The sequence below is a fragment of the Achroia grisella genome, unplaced genomic scaffold (genome assembly GCF_030625045.1).
Source record: "Achroia grisella isolate CSIRO2021 unplaced genomic scaffold, CSIRO_AGI_Agris_v1 utg903, whole genome shotgun sequence".
NCBI lineage: Eukaryota > Metazoa > Arthropoda > Insecta > Lepidoptera > Pyralidae > Achroia > Achroia grisella.
The window spans coordinates 2,447,764-2,470,493 of NW_026713061.1; the positions used below are offsets into that span (position 1 = coordinate 2,447,764).

Consider the following 22,730-nt stretch of genomic DNA (forward strand, 5'->3'; position numbering starts at 1 on the left):
TCTCCGCACGGCCATGATTTATTTATAGCATACGCTCCAGTGGAGGTCCAGCCCGATTCAAGTTCATTGGCTAGACTCCCCGCTACGCTACATTCTAATATTCCACCAGTGTCATAATAAGATAATATCTAAAATTACGAGAAATATTATTTAGATATTGTAGCGTTATGACAGTTCAAAATATAGATTGACGAGCCTATAATTGGACTGTAATGTACTATTTAAGTAATAGAGATTCGTTCTGATTTCCCGAACATTTTGAGACCGCGCCAGTTTATTTAGAATATTGTGATAAAAATTGTAGAATAAGTAGATGCCGTGATTCCGGAAATTACCTTTCACATACAGAATCGCGCTCTATAACGCAAGTTTTTATAGTTAACGTACTAGTTCTAGACTTCGATAATTTTATTTATTTCGAGTAAATTTTACTTATAGGTGGTACCTATGTTAGGCGATATCAACAATTTTGTACAATTTTTTTAATTATATAAATGACTACTTTTTTCGGTCTGTACCTACTAATTTAAAACAGTCTATAAGACTCGATCTACTCAACCATATACGATGTTTCATAATGGTTTTGCATTATCAGGCAAACAATAGGTTCCGTTTGGCAACGGAAGTGTCATCCCATTTTGGTGGGACATTCACCCTCGCGATAGGTTTATCATACATAAATGAATTAGCAACATTTAAAATATAGATAGACTAAAAATAATAACAAATATCAGTTATTATGAATCACAGTAATGTCGATATGTGAATCAGAATGTTTCATTTTATAACTGGTCGTAATAAGGGTTGCCGGGTCTACGGTAACGGCGGCGACAATGGGAGTTTTGAATAATCGGGTCACAAAGATCGAATTGGGGAAGTGCAAAGGGATGATGTTGGATCGGAGCCGGGACCGCGTGCGGGGAGGTACGCTCGGTCGAGGGGTCGATGACACTACGGTGAAGGGCAGCGAGGTCGGTGCGTTCGCTTTCGTCGACGGGAGGCGCGTGGAGGTCGGCGGGGGCGGGGGCGACGGCGGCGGCGGCGACGGCAGCCCACCGTATTGATCGCAGCCTCCGCGTTATCCCGTTTCCCGTAGCCGCAAGAGCTACGTTCATGAGTGTAATCAACGTTCCGAATGTTTATTTGTATTCTATGAAATGAGTCATACTTAGCTAAATTGAATAGAGTACGATGTTTAAATTTTTGAAATAGACGTTTCCAACTCAGACATTTTTATTTAACTATTGGTCTCCGGTACCTACTATTGTTTTCCACGATGTCAAATCATCACAACCTCAAAGCGTTCATTCAAGCTACGGTTATATAGATTAGATGATGGCATTCGTTTGTAATAAGGTAATGTAATACAAGTTGACTAGACGGCCACAGCAACCGCGGTCGTGACCATCAGCGAACGTAGGCGCCGACTCTCGTGTCCGCAACACGATACAGTTAGCACATGATTTGATGACACTTATTATGACTATTATCTTATTTTAATTGATTCCTGCATGTTTATTACTATTATATTCATTATCTTTATCATTATTTACTTTAGCATATATATATATATATATTTATATATATTATATTTAGCATATATATATACTTTAGCATTAGTTCCACTAATGTCGTCTCGTCTATAGCTGAATATTTTTCATGTGATACCGTATCGTACTGAATAGTATGTGTATTAAACTAATATGTATATATATATACTTGTAAACAGCCGACTACAATTTTGTGGTCGATCAACCATCTTTATCACGTCCATTATCGGTCTAATTGTCCCTATCAAATAAAGTATAGGTATCTACTTATATTAATTAAAATTCCATATCACCTTCACTTTATTAGAACAAATTAGTTTAACTACCAGTAACATTTATTTTAAACTGACTCGACAAAGCACACCTAATAATTTAAGCTAGGATTCAGTCTGGAATATTGTAATCCTTTTATAGAAAGAAACTATAAAGAATTATATCATTTAATAAAACAAAACGATTGTGAAATTGGTTGAAAAAGCAATCAACAAAGTAGTACAGAATTTGCATATATCAGATAACAATAGTCAGAGACCATCAGTATTTTTAAACTTTATGACAAATTAAAAATATGAACCATGTCAACAGCCATGGTAATGCAACTAAAAATAACCACCGCCGCGATTACGCTGGTGGTATCTATCATAAGTCTTGTTACCGACTCGACCGAGAACACGGAGTTGTGATAAATCAAACGTTGCGTTTTGCGATATCAGTGCAATTTAGTTCTCATAAATCATCTAGGTTGTTGCACACCGATAAAAGAGGTTACAAGCCTCTTATCAACACTATATTATTTACTTTTATAAAGACATCATAGTATGTTTCTTTATATTTCCACTTATATTAAGTAGGTATAACATTCCCTTCCGTGTATATGTTAGTAATGATACATTGAGTGTTGTAAACTTGTTGGTGACATATAAAAAATGTAAATGAAATAATGGAATTAACAAATTTATAGTAGAGGAGACCTTAATAAATTTGTTAGCGACACGATGTAAAAAGAACTAACCTATTCAATCAAATCAAATCAATAATTTTACTTTTAGGTAGGTACTTAATGAAATATGTTTTTTACAATTTAGTAGGAAGTACCTAACTTCAAAAGTACAACGAGGAAAAATAATATATAAACAATACAAGTTCATTGTACAAATGTAGTATAAATCTAAATAATAATTTTAGGTTAGTCCCCAAAAAAAAAATACAAATATAAATTCAAAATTTCAAAATGTATATGTATATACAGAAAATCTATGTCTAGAAATTAAAATTATAATTTTATTATTAAAGTAAATGTCTAGATTCCGTATCCAATTATGTTCAAGACAATTTTAGGTTTGGACTTTTATTTTATTAAGTTGAATGTACTTACTAATTAACGAGATAAGCGAACATAGCTACAAGAATAACCGAGAATGTTCCTACTGATTCAAACTGTTAATTACTTAATTGGGTCTTTTAAAAAGGCTTTCAGACACTATTATATTTTACATCTGAATTTTAGAGCTGAAATTCGTGAATTAACAACTTATTAAATACGGACAGGATGTAGACTGCGTCTACTTTCTCAGAATAACGGGCCGGTTGACTAGTGGGATCGGTTCGAGGCCGTCACATGTCCCACTTTACAGAATAAAGTGTACACAAATAATGTAGAGCTATCAGTAACACAGAAAAAAAAACAATTTCATCATACCTATTCTAGTAGTAATGGTCTGCATGTCATAAAGTCAACTACATTAACTTTATTAATTAATTAGCTGGCAGCCAGTGGGGAATAGCTACTCAATTTCGATGAAATGTTCTTTTGCAAATTATTCACTATTGATTCAGTTATGATTATTACATGTTCAGGTATTCTGTGTATTATACTACCTTTATATTTACCTTTTACAGAAATAACATAGTATCTACTCGTAAATATTAAATCATAATAATTTGCAATCCTTACTTCCTTACTTAATATTATAAATGCGAAAGTAACTCTGTCTGTCTGTCTGTCTGTCTCGCTTTCACGCCAAAACTACTGAACCGATTTAAATGAAATTTAGTACGCAGATAGTCTAGACGCCGAGGATGGACATAGGCTACTTTTTAATGCGAAAAAAGGGTTGTAAGGGGTTCAAAATGGAAATACAAGGTTATCTTTATGCGGTTGAATCCTTATTCGTCATATTTTCATTTCACTAGCTAACAACCAATCAACACATCGCGTGCGTTTGCGCCATTCGCCATCTTTTCATTTCACTAGCTAACAACCAATCAACACATCGCGTGCGTTTGCGCCAATAAGGTATCCATCACAGAGAACAAAACCACAGATAACATAATGTAAAACGAAAGATCTTGCCGGAAACATGACGTTGACGTTTAGTGAAAATATTGTTTTTGACACTTTTTTATGATAAAATCGTATATCGTGTGTATGTGTTTTTTCTTTAAGAGGCCTATTACAAAATGATGCCGCTCAACTTTAGGTTTAATCGCATGGATTTACGCACACACACAGTAATACACGCACACAGACGCAAATAACCGTGTAGGTCAATCGGTGTGGATTTAGTATGAACCATTTTGATCCTTGTAATATTTTAATTAATAATGTGATATGTTTCTACTTAACTGAGTAACATAAACTACTTATTGGATTTTTTTAAATAACGTGATTTATCTTAATTATCAAAGTGCTAATAATGACCATATTTTTTTATTATATTATTCCTAGAGGGTTGATGTCAGGATGCTGGCCGATTGTACAACTAAAAGCCAAAACCTTAAGTAATATGAGTAACAAATAATTGGGATAAGGACAGGAAGATGAAATTACTATAACATAAATTTACTAATTAATTCTTCTTACATATTAATTCAGTTTATTTATTAATAGATACAATATAATTTATTATAAGAGTCGGATACATTATTGCCATATTCACTTGTTCTAAATATTATACTTAGCAAATAATTATTTTATTTATATATAATAGTTGTGTTTTCAAGGCTTTGTTTTGATTTAAAGGTCCCATCCTTATATGTATATTAGGTGTGTCCGCGACTTCGTCAGCGTGGTATAATGAAATTGACCAAATAAAGGAAATATATTTAGATTATAACCTAAAAAAGTTTCTTTGTTTAAATTAAACAATGACGATACTTTTATACAACCTTTCATCTCCGCTTTTAATCCCTTACAATACTTTTTTCGCACTATAAAGTAGTCTATGACCTTTCTCAGGGTATACTATCTGTGTATATGTATATCTATCTATATAGACTACCTGTGTATATATATGGTAGTGAATTTACAAGGTACAGGGGAATAACACCCGAGTTTTCAGGAATGGCAACGCATGAGGGAAACAATGTGCTGATATGAACATGGCAGGTACTGCTCATGTATATAGGCGACGGTTACCCCTTTCCATCAGGAGAGCCGTCAGCTTGTTTGCCATTCTAAGTTGTAAAAAAAAAGCTTCAACTGCTATCATTGCTGTTCCTGCATCATTGACGTCGCCGCATGATATTGGCTGATATTGCAGCTTCTCGTTCTTGGTTGGCCGATTCTTGATTCTTGATAAATAATTAATTGTTAATGTCAAACCTTTTTATAAATTATTATAAGACGCCTCATTGATTATATGTAATGAAATCACCATGAGCTACAGAGATTTTGGACAGAACCTTAAAAGACCTTAGAAACACCTCTGCTCTCATTGGCGGGATTACTTTTATACTTTTGCTGGAGATTTCTGAAAGACTCTCTGTGTCATTAACATCGTCTCCCTTATGGACTTTAATTGAAAGTTTAAAACTACTGACAAATTTGAGAGCTCATTTTTATGGAAGCACAGATAGTGATTTCCCACACTAAATGCTCAAACTTGAGGAAGGAATTTCTCAAAAGCATGAACCAGTCATGAAATTTAAGCCCGCCGAACATGTGCAATGGCGTCCCATTGGATATATTGCTTACTAAAGAATTGAAAGACAATTTAATTGTAGACCATTATAACCGGTACGTTAGCTGGGCAACCAGCTTATATACCAAGAATACCGATGATTCCAACTGATCTGCCAATACCATTTTAACGGCTTCAATTTCCGGTTAAAATATCATCTACACATGTAATAGATCTATGTATGTTTTGATCTTAAAAAACTACGCAGATTTTGATTCGTTGTTATTTAATAGACAGAATAGATAGACTCAAGAGGAAGGTTTATATATAACGTCCCAATACTGTACACGGATCTTTAAACGCGCGATAACCTATATATCCCATATTCACGCGGGCGAAGCCGCGAGCTAAAAGCTAGTCTCTAAATAAAAACATTTATAATGTTGTTGACTTTTCACCCAAACACGCATAATTATTTGACATAACTGTACAGTAATGAAAGTCCAACGATTATAATAACAGAATAGCTGCAATTTAGAAATATCTGTATTGTGTAAAATAAAATAAAATTGGATAAAATATCTCTAAACATTAAGGAATATAATTTATATATAATTTGGTAATTTATTTACAATCCACATTGCATACTAGATGATATACACTATATAACACAAGACAAATGTACGTAAAAATAATAATGGTATTTTTATAAACAATAACCCTATTTTAATTTAGAAAAAAACTACAAAATAAACATAGAGTAAAATTGGTTTACATTTTCTTACATTTTTCTCTCAGATAAGCGTTATTTTTAAAAATACTAAAATGTTCTCTTTTTTAATTTTAAAAATTAATTGCCATTAGTGTGACGAAATACCATGCTCTTGTGCTTTTCATAGTCCAGCAGGGTAGGTAGGTTTTATTTGTAGCATAACTGTACTTTTGTCTTGGCATGCTAAAATAAATATTATATATATATATATATTTAACAACAACTTTAAATTAATATTCGTAGAAATAAGTATATATTAGCAAAATTAATTAAATATTACTTAAATTATCAAAATGGTTTAGTCGCTCTATACTAATGTTCACTGACGAATGTCTTATCGTAGCGGTGTTGTAAAAAATGGCATAGGTCCTACCTCGACGAGCGCTAGCGCAGCACTGAGAATTTACTTTTTTTTTTTTTTTTTTCGGACTACTCTAATGCTGTTGGCCGTAGCTGGCCTTTACAGCTTCACCGGACGTTATGGGGCGAGTGCAGATGGCACTCCAAACCCGCGGAAGGACTTATGGAGCGGCTGAAGGCCAACTCCTGCCCGACGGATACGACTTTAGTCTGAGGGCACCACTAGGGGTTCGAACCTCGGCTCAGGCCGTCGTAATTTCGATCCCCGTTTGAATTGGACGGGGGATCGATCGGAGGGGCGCCCGGGGGCGCCGGCGTGGAGCGCCCGGGCGCGCGCAGGCGCCCGGTTGAATGCGCGATATTGTGTGTTTGAGGTCGTCGTCTTCGCCGGCGAGGACGGTGTCGTGTGTGTGTAAAAGTGTGGTCGGGGTGGAACGGGTGGGCCCGTGGGGAGGTTACCTGCCGTTATGGGGTCGTCGGGGTCAATGAGAACGTGCCTCGGGCGACGTTGTCGCGTATGTCGGATATTACTCCTCGGTGCGTAGTCGACCGCACTGACTATAAGCGGATTAGGGTGGGATTGGGCAGAGTCGAAGTAGCGTCGAGACGCTTCCTTCATAAACTGCTTGATGGAGGGCAGATTAAGATCGCGGTGGAGATCTACGCTGCGAACGAACCACGGCGCACCGGTGGCTCGACGCAGAAACCTATTCTGAATGACCTGCAGTCTGTTGATTAAGCAGTAGGGTATGTGGGCGAATACGGGACTAGCGTAGGTCATGATGGGACGGATGCAAGCCTTGTATAATGTCAGCTTGTTGCGAAGCGACATTTTACTGTGCTTGTTAATAAAAGGATAGAGTCGCCCTAGTATAAAGGCGGCTCGGTCGCGGACACGCTTGATGTGAGGACGAAACGTTAGTTTCCTATCTAGGGTGACGCCGAGATATTTCGTTTTCGAAACCCACGGGATGTTTTGGCCGAATAGTTCGATCGGGTGATTCATAGAGTCGAATTCCCTGCTAAAGTACACTGCTGCACTTTTTTCGGGATTGACTTCTATGCGCCACCGACGGAACCATTCGCCCAGTATCGTTACGGCTTTCTGAAGCCGTCTGGCTATTGTCGCACGGGACTTGGCGGATGTAAAGAGAGCCGTGTCATCGGCAAACAGCGATATTTCGACTTTTAAGTCGGAGAATTTGGGGATGTCGTTGGTGTACAACGAGTAGAGCATCGGAGAGAGGACGGCGCCCTGAGGGACGCCGGCTCGTATGGGGTGCGGGTCGGATAACGCTCCGTTTATACGGTAGCGATAAGAGCGATTCGACAGGAAATCTCGTACAATGAGTACTAGCCTGTCGGGGACACCTAACTGATGAAGCTTGTAAATCAAGCCGTTGTGCCAGACTTTATCGAAAGCCTTAGCCACATCGAAAAATAGGACGCCTGTACCGCCTTTGGGGGACTTGGTGGCGAAGTACAGAGTGTTTTTGTGAATGTGCTCCGTGATGCGGTGCACTTGATGGACGCATGAGTGTTTGGCTCGGAAGCCAAACTGCTCATTGATGAGCAGGCCTTTGGAGTATATAAACTCCTTTAGGCGGGCGAGGAGGATTCGCTCGTACAGCTTGCCTATAGCCTTGAGGAGGCTGATAGGACGATAACTGGACGGGTCGGATTTATTTTTACCGGGCTTGGGGATGCCAATGACCACGGCTTCTTTCCAGCTGTCTGGAAATATAGCGTTGGACAGCGCCGCGTTAAAAATAGCGACGAGTAATAACAAAAGTTGGGATGGCAGACTTTTGACTAATCTATTCGATATGCCGTCTGAGCCGGGTGATTTTTTGATAGGTAGTTGTTTAACTAGCGTTTTGACCTCATCAAGCGTGACTGGTGAGAGGGATTCGGTGGGCGGGGTGGACGCGATGCGTTCGACTTCGGTGTCTATCTTCTCGAGATGACCTGCCTCGACTGGGAGCGTGCTGGGGGAGCATTGGGCTTCTAAGTTGGACGCTAGACACTCAGCCTTGTCTTCGTCGAAGAAGGCTATAGTGTTGTCGGGTCGGACTAGCGGGGGCATGTCGTTTGTCTGTTGGTCGGTTTTGAGAGATTTCGCTATGCGCCAGTACGCGGTGTGGCATGGCGTTATCTCTTCTAGGAGCTTGCCCCACCGGCCGTCCCGGATCTGCGCGATGCGCTCCTTAACGCTACGCTGTAAGGCTCGCAGGCGCACCCGGTTCGGTTCGGAGGGGTAGCGATCGTACGCTCTAGTGGCTGCGTTCTTATCGCTTATTAACCTCCTTACGTCATCGGGGAGCTGCCAGCGACGGTCGTCCGTCGCCGGTACCTCCCTGGAGCAGTCCTTGACTGCCGACTGCAGGTGGTTAGTAAGCGAGTCGATCGCAATGAGAGTGTCCTCGGTGGACTTTATGACGTCGGGAATACGGTTTAGTATCGGTGTGTCGGTCGATTCGAGAGATTTCTCGAGTCGTTGCCAGTCTGTTATTGTTTTGGTTGGTAGTGGCGTGTCGGGCGGAGGGCCCAGAAGGAGGGTTACCGGTCGATGGTCCGAGTTAAGCTCGGCATGGACTTCTGGGGAGCTCACCCGTAGGGTTACGTTCCTCAGCAGTGCCATGTCCAGTATGTCGGGTCGGTGGTTCACGTTATGGGGATAATGAGTAGGGCGGAGCGGGGCGATTATCTCGAATTCGAGCGAGTCGGCTAGTCTGTCTAGTTTGTGGCCGTTTGTCGTGGACACGTGGCAGTTCCAGCGGGTGTGTTTACAATTCAAATCGCCAGCCAGAATGGTGGCGCTGTTGATATCTAGGAGGGCGCGTAGGTCGCTTTCCAGAAGTAGTTTGCCGGGAGGCTGATATACGGATGCCACGGCGAGCGGTCGGTGGCCGGTCATGCCGAGAAGACAGACGGAGGCCTCCATATGAGTGAGAGGCGGTGTTTGTAGCGGTATACAATGTAGGGATCGTTTATAGTATATGAGCGTACCGCCGCCTCTACAGGCGGTGCGGTCGTTCCTAACTAAGTTGTAATTGGCGATTCTAGGATCGCGGACTGAACGTTTCAGTAGGGTCTCCTGCACGAGGAGAATATCGACTTGGTGGTCAGTGAGAAAGGAGGCGATTTCCTCCTTTTGTTTTTTTAATCCGAACGCGTTAAAAAACGCTATTCGAACGGACCGAGGCTTTTCTCTCTGAGCTCGAGTACCCATAATTACAGGTTAAAATTGAGGATGGCGGTAAGTACGCCGATGTGCTCGCAGACGGCTGCGAGCCTATTTTGGGGCGACTCCTTATACAGGCGGAGCTTGGAGGCCAGAAGGGCAATCTCGTTAGGGTCGATGGTGCTGGCTAAGCGAGCGACCAATGCGAAGTCCTGCGCGAGGGAGCTGCCGTTGGCCTTGGGGGCCGCGGGCAGTGTTTTGGGGACGGGTTTGTGTATGGGCATGGGCGGGGCCGATTGGGCGGGCGGGGCCGACTGGGCGGGCGGGGCTTTCTGGGCGGGCGGGTTGGGTTACCTTGCTTACAATTGCCGGGGGTTTAATCCAGGCATTGTTAGCAGGCAGAGGGGCGGGTACGAGTGGCTCGGGTTGTGTTTGAGCCTTGGCGGGGGCACGTGCCGGAGCACGGTTGCCCTGGGTGTGGGTGGCCTTCTTTTTGGCGGGACGTGGGGCGCGTGAACAACCGCGGTAATTCGCGGTGTGACCCTCTGTGAGGCAGAGGGTGCAACTGGGGGGCGTGGGGGTGTTGGGCCTACGGCCGCAATCTGCGGTGGCGTGATCGCCTAGGCACTTGACGCACCGTGGGCGAGCGAAACAATTACGGGCAGAGTGCCCGTAGTTCTGACAACGGTGGCATTGTCCGGGGTAGGTACGCTTGCGAGGCGCCTCTACGGAGAGTGAGGATAGTTGGCAAACGCTCTTTATATCAAAGATCGATTTGCCTTCTGGGGATAAGTCTAATACGACTAGAACAAGGTCGATAGCGGCCTTGTTGCGTGAGCGCGACTGGTACATACGATGTACCTCGTGCGCTGGGTAATTCTGGGACTGAAGGTCCTCAAGGATGGAGTCTGTTGAGAGCTCCTTGGGTAAACCGCGTATTACAACGCGGAGCTTTTTCTCTTCCTCGAGAGCATAGGTGTGATAACCTATGTTTTTCTCCCGCAGGAAGGTGGTGAGACGACGATGGTCGTCAGATGATGGGACTGATACTTTGATCCCTATTGAGGTAGCCTTAGCATGGCTGAAATTGATATGCTTGTTTTTAAGCATATTGGATACGGTGTTCCAGGCACTTTTGTCCTGGATGATGACGGGGGGCGGGGCTTTGGTCTCGGGGTGCGACTTGCGTGCACTCGGACCGGGGGCGGTTTTAGCGGTGCCGTCATGGGCACGCTTTGTTTTGGCTGGCTGGGAGCCCTGGGTCTTCTTGGCACGCTTGTTGCCAACAAGAATAAAATCGTCCTCGTCTGAGGAGACCGGGGGGATGGGAGAGGGGACGTCGCCGTCGCGGATGGCGTCGAGCTCCATACTAGGAGCGTCAAGCTCCGCGACGGAGTCGTCCTGCTCCATGGCGGGCGAGGCGGGTTCGGCCTGGTCGGCTTGGGTCGGGGGAAGCGGCGGGAGCCGTTGCGAGTCGTCCTCGAATTCGTCAGTGTCAGTGTTCGGTTCGTCAGTGTGAGTCATCATTGGGGACGCGGGGGGCGAGCTGTACACTAAGTGGACGGGCTTGGCGGCTTTGAATGCTATAAAAGCATTTAAGATGCCGGGACACTTTTTTTCCAGGAACTGGAAGAACAGAGGCATATCGGCCTCTGATAAGGACATTTTTTGAACAGTGGTAATGTTAATTACCACTGTTCAAAAGAATAGAATAAGAGTAGAAATAGTAATATAAAACAATACAATAACAATACAACAATACAATAACAATACAATACAATGAAACAATAGGGTAAGTCAGTACTTAAGATAAGGACGGTCGTCGGCGGGTGCAGCCGACGGTGTCAGCGGGGGCCTCCCTGCCGGGTGAGGCAGGGGGGTGAGTGCCTATTGATATGTGACCCTAATATGTAAGATCACTAATCTTATTGAGTGAAAAATGTGTACCTAAGCGAACCTACTTGGTGGCGTCGGCGGCGGGCGGCAGGCAGCAGGCGTCGGCGGGTGTTGGTGGCAGCGGCGGCGGCTCGGTTCGGCGCGTCGCGCAATAGGCGTGACGCACCTCCCTAACTCACGACAGTCCGTGCCACTGAACGTCCACACACAACACTTCACTTCACTTGAACGAAGAGAGTTTCTCCTTCAGTCCTCACAACACAACACTACACACGCGGAAAGTCCGGTAGCACTGTGTCGGAACGGATGCCGAGAGCGCGGTCGGCCGCGGTCGGCGCGGGACACGGAGGCCCCGGCCACGCTAGGTGCACCGAGTGCACCTAACACGCGGCGAAGTATAAGAATTAGAACGCGCGAACGTAACTGCGCTACGTGCGCGCGCGCGGTGGTTTGCTCGAGGGAGCAGAGAACAGCGAGACGGCGGCGGGACTAGCGAGCACATACGTGCGTTCGCTAGCGCGTCGGTCAGCGGAATGAGAATTTACTTTTGGCGCAACGGAATTTATACAACTTTAAATTATTATTATTGTTTATTTTTTTCTTAGAAACTTATATTTTTTTTTTATTTCTAATTTACAAGTATATTAACTTTATTATTATGTTTTTTTTTTTATGCAAAAATTTCGTTGTATTTATGAGAAAATTAGAAATGATTATGGCAAAGTTTTGTTGAAATTTCGGGTTTAATTATGATCAATTTTTTAGATATTTAAGTTGAAAATGAAAAAAAGGACGATGCTGTCTCAATTTATAAAGTAATTATCAAGTTTTAGTAAAGATATCATATCAATTTATGTTTGTTTATTAATGAACGACGACCCCAAACTTCTGTCATTTAGCGTTTTTGAATAAACTATTTTAGAAATTAGGAAGACTAACAAAGAGAAAATTAACATTTCAAAGATGTTGTTTTTAAGATTAGATATCTATCTATATAATTCAGGAATCAAAATGTATATCCGACTCTTAATTTCTTAGAACCAGAACTCCAAAGACACTGCTTTTAGGCCAAAAAATGTGAAAGGCCTCTTAAACCTGAAATTGGCCGATTGCGAGACAAATTTGGCGATTTTTTTTTATCAATTTGTTTTACGGCTCTGTATACAAGCCCAGTTTAGCCCAACTTAAAGTTTTACAATATAAATTACAAAAATTAAAGTCAATATCCAATGTTAAATAATAATAAATGTCAAATGTTGTTTCCCTGTTCTGAACAACTTAAAAAAAAACTATTAAGTTTTCTTTTTAAGTTGTTCAGTACAATCACAATTTCTTCAAATTTTATTATTTACATTTTTTAAAGAATGTTGTGGTGTGGCACTATCCGAAATTAAATTATTTACCCATTTTTGTAGGTTATACAGAAATAATGTGTGGGTGTTTATTTAAAAAGCATTAACACAAAATTAATAAAGTATAGGTATTAATAAATATATGGTTGTTGTATCAAAATAGAATTTTCTTATTTTTCACTAAAATAAAAACTGTCTTTTTTATAAAATAAATGACCTTTTCATTATGCCATATATTATGGAACTATTTAAATTATTTAGCTGATTGTAAGAAACAAAATGTTGGTTTGTAGATTAATACTGTAAAATTATTATTTGTACGGAAACGATAAAAATATATTTTTGTGCTGCGACAAAAACTAATATTATAAATGTGAAAGTAACTCTGTCTGTCTGTCTCGCTTTCACGCCAAAACTACTAAACCGATTTGAATGAAATTTGGTATACAGATAGTCTAGACCCTGAGAACGGACATAGGCTACTTTTTAATGCGAAAAAAGGGTTGTAAGGGGTTAAAAGGGGGATGAAAGATTGTATGGAAGAATCGTCATTTTTGAAGCTAGAAGCTTGAAACTTATTTTTGAGACTGTTGATTAAATATAAATAAAAATGACATTCAATGTTTGTAAAAAATTACCCTTAAGGGGGTAAAATAAAATAGGGGATGCAAGTTTTTATGTAAATTCGTCATTTTTGAAGCTAGAAGCTTAAACTTATTGTTGAGACTGTTGATTAAATATAAATACATATGACATTCATTGTTTGTAAAAAAATTACCCTTAAGGGGTAAAATAAAATAGGGGATGCAAGTTTTTATGTAAACACGTCATTTTTGAAGCTAGAAGCTTGAATCTTATTGTTGAGACTGTTGATTAAATATAAATACATTGACATTCATTGTTTGTAAAAAAAATACCCTTAAGGGGGTAAAATAAAATAGGGGATGCAAGTTTTTATGTAAAATCGTCATTTTAGAAGCTAGAAGCTTGAAACTTATTTTTGAGGCTGTTGATTAAATATAAATACATATGACATTCATTGTTTGTAAAAAAATTACCCTCAAGGGGGTAAAATAAAATAGGGGATGCAAGTTTTTATGTAAACACGTCATTTTTGAAGCTAGAAACTTGAATCTTATTGTTGAGACTGTTGATTAAATATAAATACTTATGACATTCATTGTTTGTAAAAACAAATACCCTTAAGGGGGTAAAATAAAATAGGAGATGCAAGTTTTTATGTAAAATCGTCATTTTTGAAGCTAGAAGCTTGAAACTTATTTTTGAGGCTGTTGATTAAATATAAATAAATATGACATTCATTGTTTGTAAAAAAATTACCCTTAAGGGGTAAAATAAAGTAGGGGATGATAGTTATTATGTAAATTCGTAATTTTTGAAACTAGAACGATGAAACTATTTTCATTGGTTCTTTTGGGGTAGATTTTTAAAAACCCCACTAATGTTATAACTGTGAAAGTAACTCTGTTTGTCTTTCTGTCAGTCTTACGCTCCAAAACAAAATAAAAATTTAAATGAAATTTGGTACACAGTTAGTTTACACCCGGACAAAGAATATAGGGTACTTTTGAATGTGAAAAAAGGATTGTAAGGGGGTTGCAATGGTAGGCTGTATGGAAGAATCGTCATTTTTTAAAACTAGAAGTTTGAGACTCATTTTTAGGCTGTTGTTTAAATATCAATAAATATGATATTCAATGTTTGTAAAATGTTTACTCTTAGGGGGAGGGGGGTAGTAAAATAAAATAGAGAATGAAAGTTATTGTGGAAATTTGCTGTTTGTGTGGTTGTGGAAGCTAGAACGATTAAACTTTTTTCTTTGTCTTTTTAGGGTTAGTTTATTAAATACCTTACTGATATTATAAATGTGAAAGTAACTTTATCTGTTTGTCTCGCTTACACGCCAAAAATACTGAACCGATTTAAATTGAAATTTGAAACAGACATAGATAGACTAGATCCTGAGAAAGGACATAGGTTACTTTTTAATGTGAAAAAGGGTTGCAAGAGGATTAAAAGGGTAGATCCAAGGTTATATAGATGTATCGTCATATTTAAAGCTAGAAGTTTGAAATTTATTTTTTAGCCTATTGATTAAATATTTATTTTTACTTTTTATCATTTTTGAAGCTAAAACGATGAAACTTATTTATTTGACTTATATTGTGTTAATTGAGTTAAATATTTTTTCATTATTTACGCGGACGAAGTCGCGGGTACAGCTAGTTATATATACTTTGAAATATATGTTGTTAGTTACTTATTGACAACATATTTTTATAATAGTAGTAGTAGTTCAAATGTTTTCATGCAAGAGTCTTTTCGTATGTAGGTAGACCATAAAAATATCCAATTAGGTATTATATTAAGAAATCTAAGAAAGTATGCATTATAGTTAACGTGAACTTTCAAGGTGACCTATCAAACTATTTCGGAAAGCAGCAGCATGAGTGCAAAAAAGGCTACACGCCAAATGTGTCCGCGGTTAGCCGCCATTACAATATGAATTATTAAATGTAGATGAACCTACCGTGTAGTTCAATGCCCTGACAATAATAATTGCGAAATTTGAATGAGTTCATTATGAAATTATTGATATAATTATTTCAAAATAACGAATTCGTTACCAATAGGTACCTATATCGATAAAATTAGAAAATGCTGAGTATTTTTAAAAGAAACTTTCTAAAGACAATGGCTTTTTTATCTTAATCTGCTTTTAAAGTATTTGGGGGACAAGGTATGTATATTGAAACAAATAATTTGTGTTGTCATTGTGTCCTGTTTGAGGTTGTCATGTCAAAGATAGTGAAACGCTTTTGTTAAAATATAGATAAAATAGTCAAAGTATCTACCTATTATTACATGTACCTATATGAGACAAATAACTTATTTGAAATAAGTATGCAATTTACTAAACATTTTACAAAATCCTCAAAAATTTAAAGACAGTGCTACTATATATTATTCCATAGAAATGACAATATGCCACCAATTAGAATAAAAATTGAAACCATTGCTTATAAACATGATCCAGGTCCAGTATAGTACTATACTATTCACTCATACGTTGCTGCTGTTGTGAAATACGATGTTACATGCGCGTGCGCCCTTAGTTCTCCCTAGTTCACCGCCATATAATACCTATCAGTCAAAGATACCAAGTTGAAAGTTATTCAAAAGAGACTTGGTTAGAAATAGGTAAAGTAAGGTGGAGGTACTCATGAAGACGACTTTCCACTAAGTTATAATCTAGTAGGGTATTGTACAAATTTTTTTAAGAAAATATTACATATAACGCCTAAAGGGCGAAATCGTCATTAAAGCACTGTTATGGCCTGTACATTGTAGCATTATAATGTTATCTAATATTATGTAAGCGTTTTTAAGTAATTGAAACATGCATGATAGATTACCTAGGAATGTAATATCTGTTATGCATATACATAGGAGAACCAACAAGCGTTTAATGTGGAAGTATTTAAAGCTGGAACTGATCCAAATAGTGCGAATGACGAATATGTTTACCAGTAGGTGTAGGCTAGGAATAAAAATGGAATTAGGGAGGAATGGAAGTAGGAGGTAGATATTACGGGAGGACACAATGAGCAATTAACAGATTTCAAATAGAAAAAAAATACAACTTAAGGGATTTTTAATGTATGTTTTTTGTAATCAATAAAATTTAACTATATTTATTTGTGGAAATAAATATATTTTTGTATGCCTTGTTTCACAAGATTTATTAAAGTTACAGGAATGTGCTAAATATTATAGTAATAAAGACAGTCAAAGTATTTCATCTACTAATTAGTGTTCGATGACGAAACTATATTAGACATTCGAGGAAGGAAAAAATCGACTGTAGTCTTATATAAGTTATTATAGTAAGTTAATATAGGATCACGCGAATAAAACTGTCTAAAAATGATGTACCATTCATTGTGTCCATAACAAACAAAATAATTTCTATCGAAAATATTTTTTATGGCACTGAATCATAATAGTGGCTTTTACACCATGTCCTGTTGTTTCTGTCATTTGATAACGTCATTTATTCGTAGGAGTAGGAGTAGGATCTATGCGTTCTATGACTGAACAAGAATGAGTTGGCAGACTATATATTACTCGCTCAGTGACTATTCACGGAATACGTCGTAACTACGTCAAGGATTTCGACTCCCTCAAAAGTGCTATGTCAAAATAACTCGTAGGTACAATTATGTATATGGAGGGTTTCTATACCTGAGTATATTAGACACCCTAAAATATGATTAAAGGCTAGACAGAATGAACAGATATCTGTTAAGCTCGTAATCGTAATGTCTTGTTTACTTGTAGTGATTTGCTTTAATTACTACTAATGATTATTTTATTAGATCCTATATGCTTGGATTGTTATGTCAATGGCTGGTTATTTGATTACGTTATGTCAACATACAGACTATTATAGATCCAAATGTTTGTAATTAATTAGTCATTCATTATGAGTAAGAGAATTTAATTAATATAGAGTTTCGAGTTATTAATGTATCTACTTTGTAATTATAGTAAAATAAAAAATTTAAATAGAATCCATAAATTAATACGATCTAACAAATCATAAACGTAACATTCTTATAGTAAAACTTTGTTATATCAAATTAAAATTAAAATTTGTTACATATACATTCTGTTCTGGGAACTCATCTGAGGAAAAACGTTCACGCCAACAATTTTTTATGGAGTTCAAATTAATTATTTATTATAATCGGCATTTTTATTGTTTTATCGACTTTGGAATGTTGTAAAACTATTGAATTTACTGTTTACAAATGATTTTAGAAAACCATTCCATTCTTATGACAGTCCCGTGTTTGAAGCTAAATAATTAGCTTTCCAAACGATGTTATCTCCTCTACTGATAATAAAACCGGCCAATAATATGTGAGACATACATGAATTGGGTTCTGTAGCCAGTGAAAATGTGTAATTTGTGTTTGACATCCTAAAATGAGGTACACCACCGGCGTCTGACGACGTGATATCCGTGGTGCTGTTCAGATATTAAGGAGACTGTTGGTAATTTCGGGCGGCTTCAGCTTGCTTGTCATTCCAGTAACACAAAAAACAGAATAACGAAATTTGCACAGACATAAAGTAATTATAAGAATTTATTTCAGCTACTTTTTTTTACGTCTGCTAAAATATTTTTAGAGGCCCACCGGTTTAGGGGTCGATAAGGACTAACAGATTTTTACTGACTAAAAAACTGACGGATATTCCTCCTCAAACATACCTGCGAGGCTTTGGGAATTGCTTTCGAATTCGTCTAGGACTAACTTAAGAACCTAACACAAAATTATTGAACGAATACCACGACTCTTGGTTCATTTCAACACCATAATGGTACGAAGACTAAGTTATAATTTGTTGTTTATTCCGTCCAATGGGAAAGATGAATGGAAGCTGATGACGTCATCTATTACATGTAAAGTATTTAGGTAAGTTGTAAGGTGAAAAACAGAAAGAGTTATCATCAGAGATGGACAAAAGCTTATCCTAAAAACGAGCACTAAATAAGAATAAAAATATCAAGAAACATACAATAAAGTACATTTGGGGTGCGTAGGCGCAATTTTATGTATATGTAAGTTTGTCACTCATAATTCTCAGTACCTGTGTAACGCTTCATTGTAATCTAAAGTTGTGTACTAAAGACGGATGTTTCATTATCTATGCGTTGGGTCTATTGATATGTCACGTCTCATAACATGCTGACATTGGTGTTCCAACATGCTATTATCATATCAGCTGAGTGTTGGGATACTTTTGTGCGACGTGCATGTCTGTATAATATTTTGAACACATAAATAATGTAGGTATCAGTCTAATGAAAGACATTGCGTTGACCGAAATATAGTATAAACTGTCTGGTTACTTCGATTCATTGTTTTGCTTCGAACCAACGGATGATATTATAATTAAGATGATTGATATATGTTCTGTGGTAGGTGTGGTAGATTCTGTAGAATATACAATGCAAATGTCATCTACATAATTACTGAGAACTGTTTGCATCAGAAAATGTACCGCTAAAGAAAGCACGAAGATTTAAGATTAAAAGTAATTTTAGCTGACGTCAATGAGAAGGAGATTTCCAATTCCACTTTATTTTTTGTGGTTATTACCCTAACATTGAGTGTACATTGTGTATAGTAGTATAGTCCCATAGTAAATTAGTTATTTTGATGTTTTTTCTTTTGCAGAAAGTTTAGTAGTTTTCAAAAATATTTTTAATGGTAGATCAAATCTACGGAGGATTCCAATTTCCGCAAAAATATGGTAGGATGGGGTATCCTCCCGAGTCGTTGTCGCCCCTGCAGAGAGGGGTTAGCGGCACGGGAGAAGGACGAGGTAAGAGCGGGGTGTACACGAGGGTGGTGGCCGCGGCTGCGCGATCGAAATCGCAGCCCCCGGGGACGCGGCATGTGCGCACCCTGCCTCTCCCTTGCCCCTAAAGCCGGCACCCTCTGTGCACGATGAAAAGCTCGATTATTAAGCACTCATTCAAGCTCTGGCACGCGATTATCGTCATAGCAACCACGATCGCCGATTTGACCGTATTGTATAATTAAAATTACGCTCAGATAAAAATGATGTGTGGATAAGACAGGTTCTGAAAAAATGTGACTAAGGATGATTGACTGATGAGGGGACTACCTATGGCATCCGGATTCCTCTGGCTATCCTGGCTCTGGCTATTTAGTAAAGTATTGTCTTGAAAATAGAGTGTACTCACCGTTGGCAGAGCGGGCCGCTGGTGAAGTTGCCTCCTTGCTTCGAGAACTTTCTTTCTCTTTCCCGTTGTTGTTCCCTGTGACAAAAAATAAATTTGTTCATAGCTAATAGATATTGAAATATATAAAAATATTAGGTAAACATTGAAAAGCTTACCTAATTATTTCATAATACTATGGGACGGGTCAATTTACTTATAAACTATTATAGTAGTCAATATAAATTGATTTTCCATCAATTTCGCTATATATTATTCTATTATAAGAGATTTTGACAAATTACTGTAGTTTTTTAAACATTCATTTATTTTACAAACACGATAAGCAGACCCGATAGGTACATCCGAAAAATTTGTTAAATTGGGATCACATTATTACGGAAATAACATGGAAGCAAACTCTACATACAAAATAAAATCTGATTAAAACACTTTTTTCGCAGTCGGTTATAAGTTCGTGTACATTTACATAATAAAAAATATCTTAGTAATATACTGGTTTCAATACAAATCAATCAAATCGAAATAGCATCTATTTAATTCTAGCTATTCATCCTTTTACGGCAAATATAAAATTTAACAACACATCAGTTTAAATCCTAAAGGTCTTATTCAAATATTCAAACACTTAAACGAATATTAATTAAACGTTCCATTAACTAATCTTTATCATTACATCGTATAAAACAAAGTCGTCTGTCTGTCCCTATGTATGCTGAAATCTTTAAAAGTACGCATCAGATTTTACACCGGTTTTTTAATAGAAAGAGTAATTCTAGAGGAAGGTTTATATGTATAATACATGTACACTCGTGCGTAGCCGGGGTGGGTAGCTAGTATAGTATAAAACAAAGTCGCCGCCGTTATCTGTCCGCTTAGATTTTATAAATTACGCAACTTATTTTAATGCAGTTTTCAGCAATAGATAGAGCGATTCAAGAGGAATGTGTGTGTGCATAAAAATACATGCGTGTTATAAAACAAACTGAGAAATCAAAGAATAGTAATGCATCCGTACGAAGCCGGTCGCTAGTTACATAAAATACGGGGTGTGTCATATACAATTATACAATTTGAGGAGGTTAAATGTTTCGCCACGACGTTAGTAGTTGATAATTCTGATTACCACATTTGAATATTTCTATATGGGTATATAAAAAGAATCCTATTAAATAAGGTACTTCATAGAATAATTTCTATAGTTAGTCTCCAACCGGACCACTCCATCTGGCCTAAAAGTTCTGAAATTTGCTCTAATATTACCAGGATAGGCTATATTATAAAGGTTATATTAGATCCGGATAGCCTATTGCTTCTATTCCCTGGTTAAGTATTGTATGTCCGTTCAATCTTTTTAACAAGACGTTTGCAGCACTATAATTAGTTATATCACTTTATCTAATATCTACATATATAGTGTCAATATTACATATTCTAGAAAGGTGAAATGATGTTTCCTTTTATTACCTTTATGAATATATTAAAAAAATAATTTTATATTTATTATAATTCATATTCATAAACAATTTCGTTAAAAACAAATTTCAAATAATAATAGCAACAACATGATGGAAAATACATAATATCAAGGAAAATATATCAATACTGCGATAATGTGTACAAATGTCCGATAATACCAACAAATGACAAAAAACATCGCATTGCGATAAGATTATTGATAAGGTAGACCTATGTCGAATCGTTCGCTTCGACTCAATAACTACAGAAATATAAAATTCTGTTACTTCTATGAAATAATTACTCATTTTTTATTTATGTATATGGAATGACAAACAAGCTTACAATCCACCTATGTTAAATGTCGCCTAAATGCATGAATAGCATCACGGTCATCACGTTATATGTGATACAGTGATAAGACTCATACGTTGCTATTTCAGAGGACTAAGACGTCATATCTACTATAATTTAACGGAACAATCTGTATTCTACAATCGAAACAGTTTGCAAATGAAGCTGTTTGGCAGCTGATTAAGGTGACACCACAGAAATTTTAATTGTGAAGAAAATTTGGTGTAAATTTGAGATAAAAAGACTGTTGGTATTCAACCTTATTATCTTATATCTAAATTAAATCTGAAAATGTTTTTGAATGTATCTCTAGGCGTCTTAATGACTTACCTAATTTTCATGAAATTTACTATATACATAGCAGATGTCAATTAATATATGTATAATATTTCTATACATATTCTATTTATGCCATGCCGACGACTTTTTGTATTATATATTTGGTGCAATAAAGATATAAAATAAATATTGTGTTATATTATACAAACTAGACCTAATATTATTGATTTTATTTTTTTAAGTTTCAACGTATATCTGTATCTATGCGTGTCTCTCTCGTGTCTTTAACAAAAACTGCAACTTGATCTATCCTAATTCAGTAATCGATAATTAAGAGACACACTCTTATTTATCGATTACTGAATCAGGATAGATCACAATGAATGATGACAATGGAATAGTGTGCACTGATGAGCTTTTGGCATAATGTTGTATCAGAGGAGAGTGATAAAGGTGGGCACTAGCTCATAGTGGCAAAATTACCAGGAATTAACCACGCTGGTTTCTAGGAGGTACCACGTGGAGGTTGACCTGATATAACATTGAATGAGTGCGCACAAAGTCCATTATAAACAATCTCCTCCCACCAAGTTGCAATTGTCAACTACGACCTAAAGTAGCCTCATAGACTGTGTAAAAAAACATAACGGGGTACAAAATAATGAATATGGGCCATAATTTAAGACTAATAAATAAATCTTTTTGTTTATTAAATTATGACTAATAAGTTAATACATATAATTATTCAATCTAAATCCGAATTGATTTGTTTTTAAATTAGGGAGGTATTTAAGTTTAGATCGTAGATAAATAGGACAATTTTC

The 22,730-nt window shown here is 37.6% G+C and overlaps 1 protein-coding gene across 2 annotated transcripts in view; it reads right to left on the reverse strand.

The window, feature by feature from the left end:
* The window catches only part of LOC131853624 (uncharacterized), a 148,839-nt gene that overhangs the window by 3,267 nt on the left and 122,842 nt on the right, over nucleotides 1–22,730 (reverse strand). For both annotated transcript variants that reach the window (XM_059204592.1, XM_059204591.1), the window contains one exon: nucleotides 19,819–19,893. In XM_059204592.1, coding sequence (XP_059060575.1) covers nucleotides 19,819–19,893 — 75 coding nt within the window. The remainder of the gene's footprint in view (nucleotides 1–19,818; nucleotides 19,894–22,730) is intronic.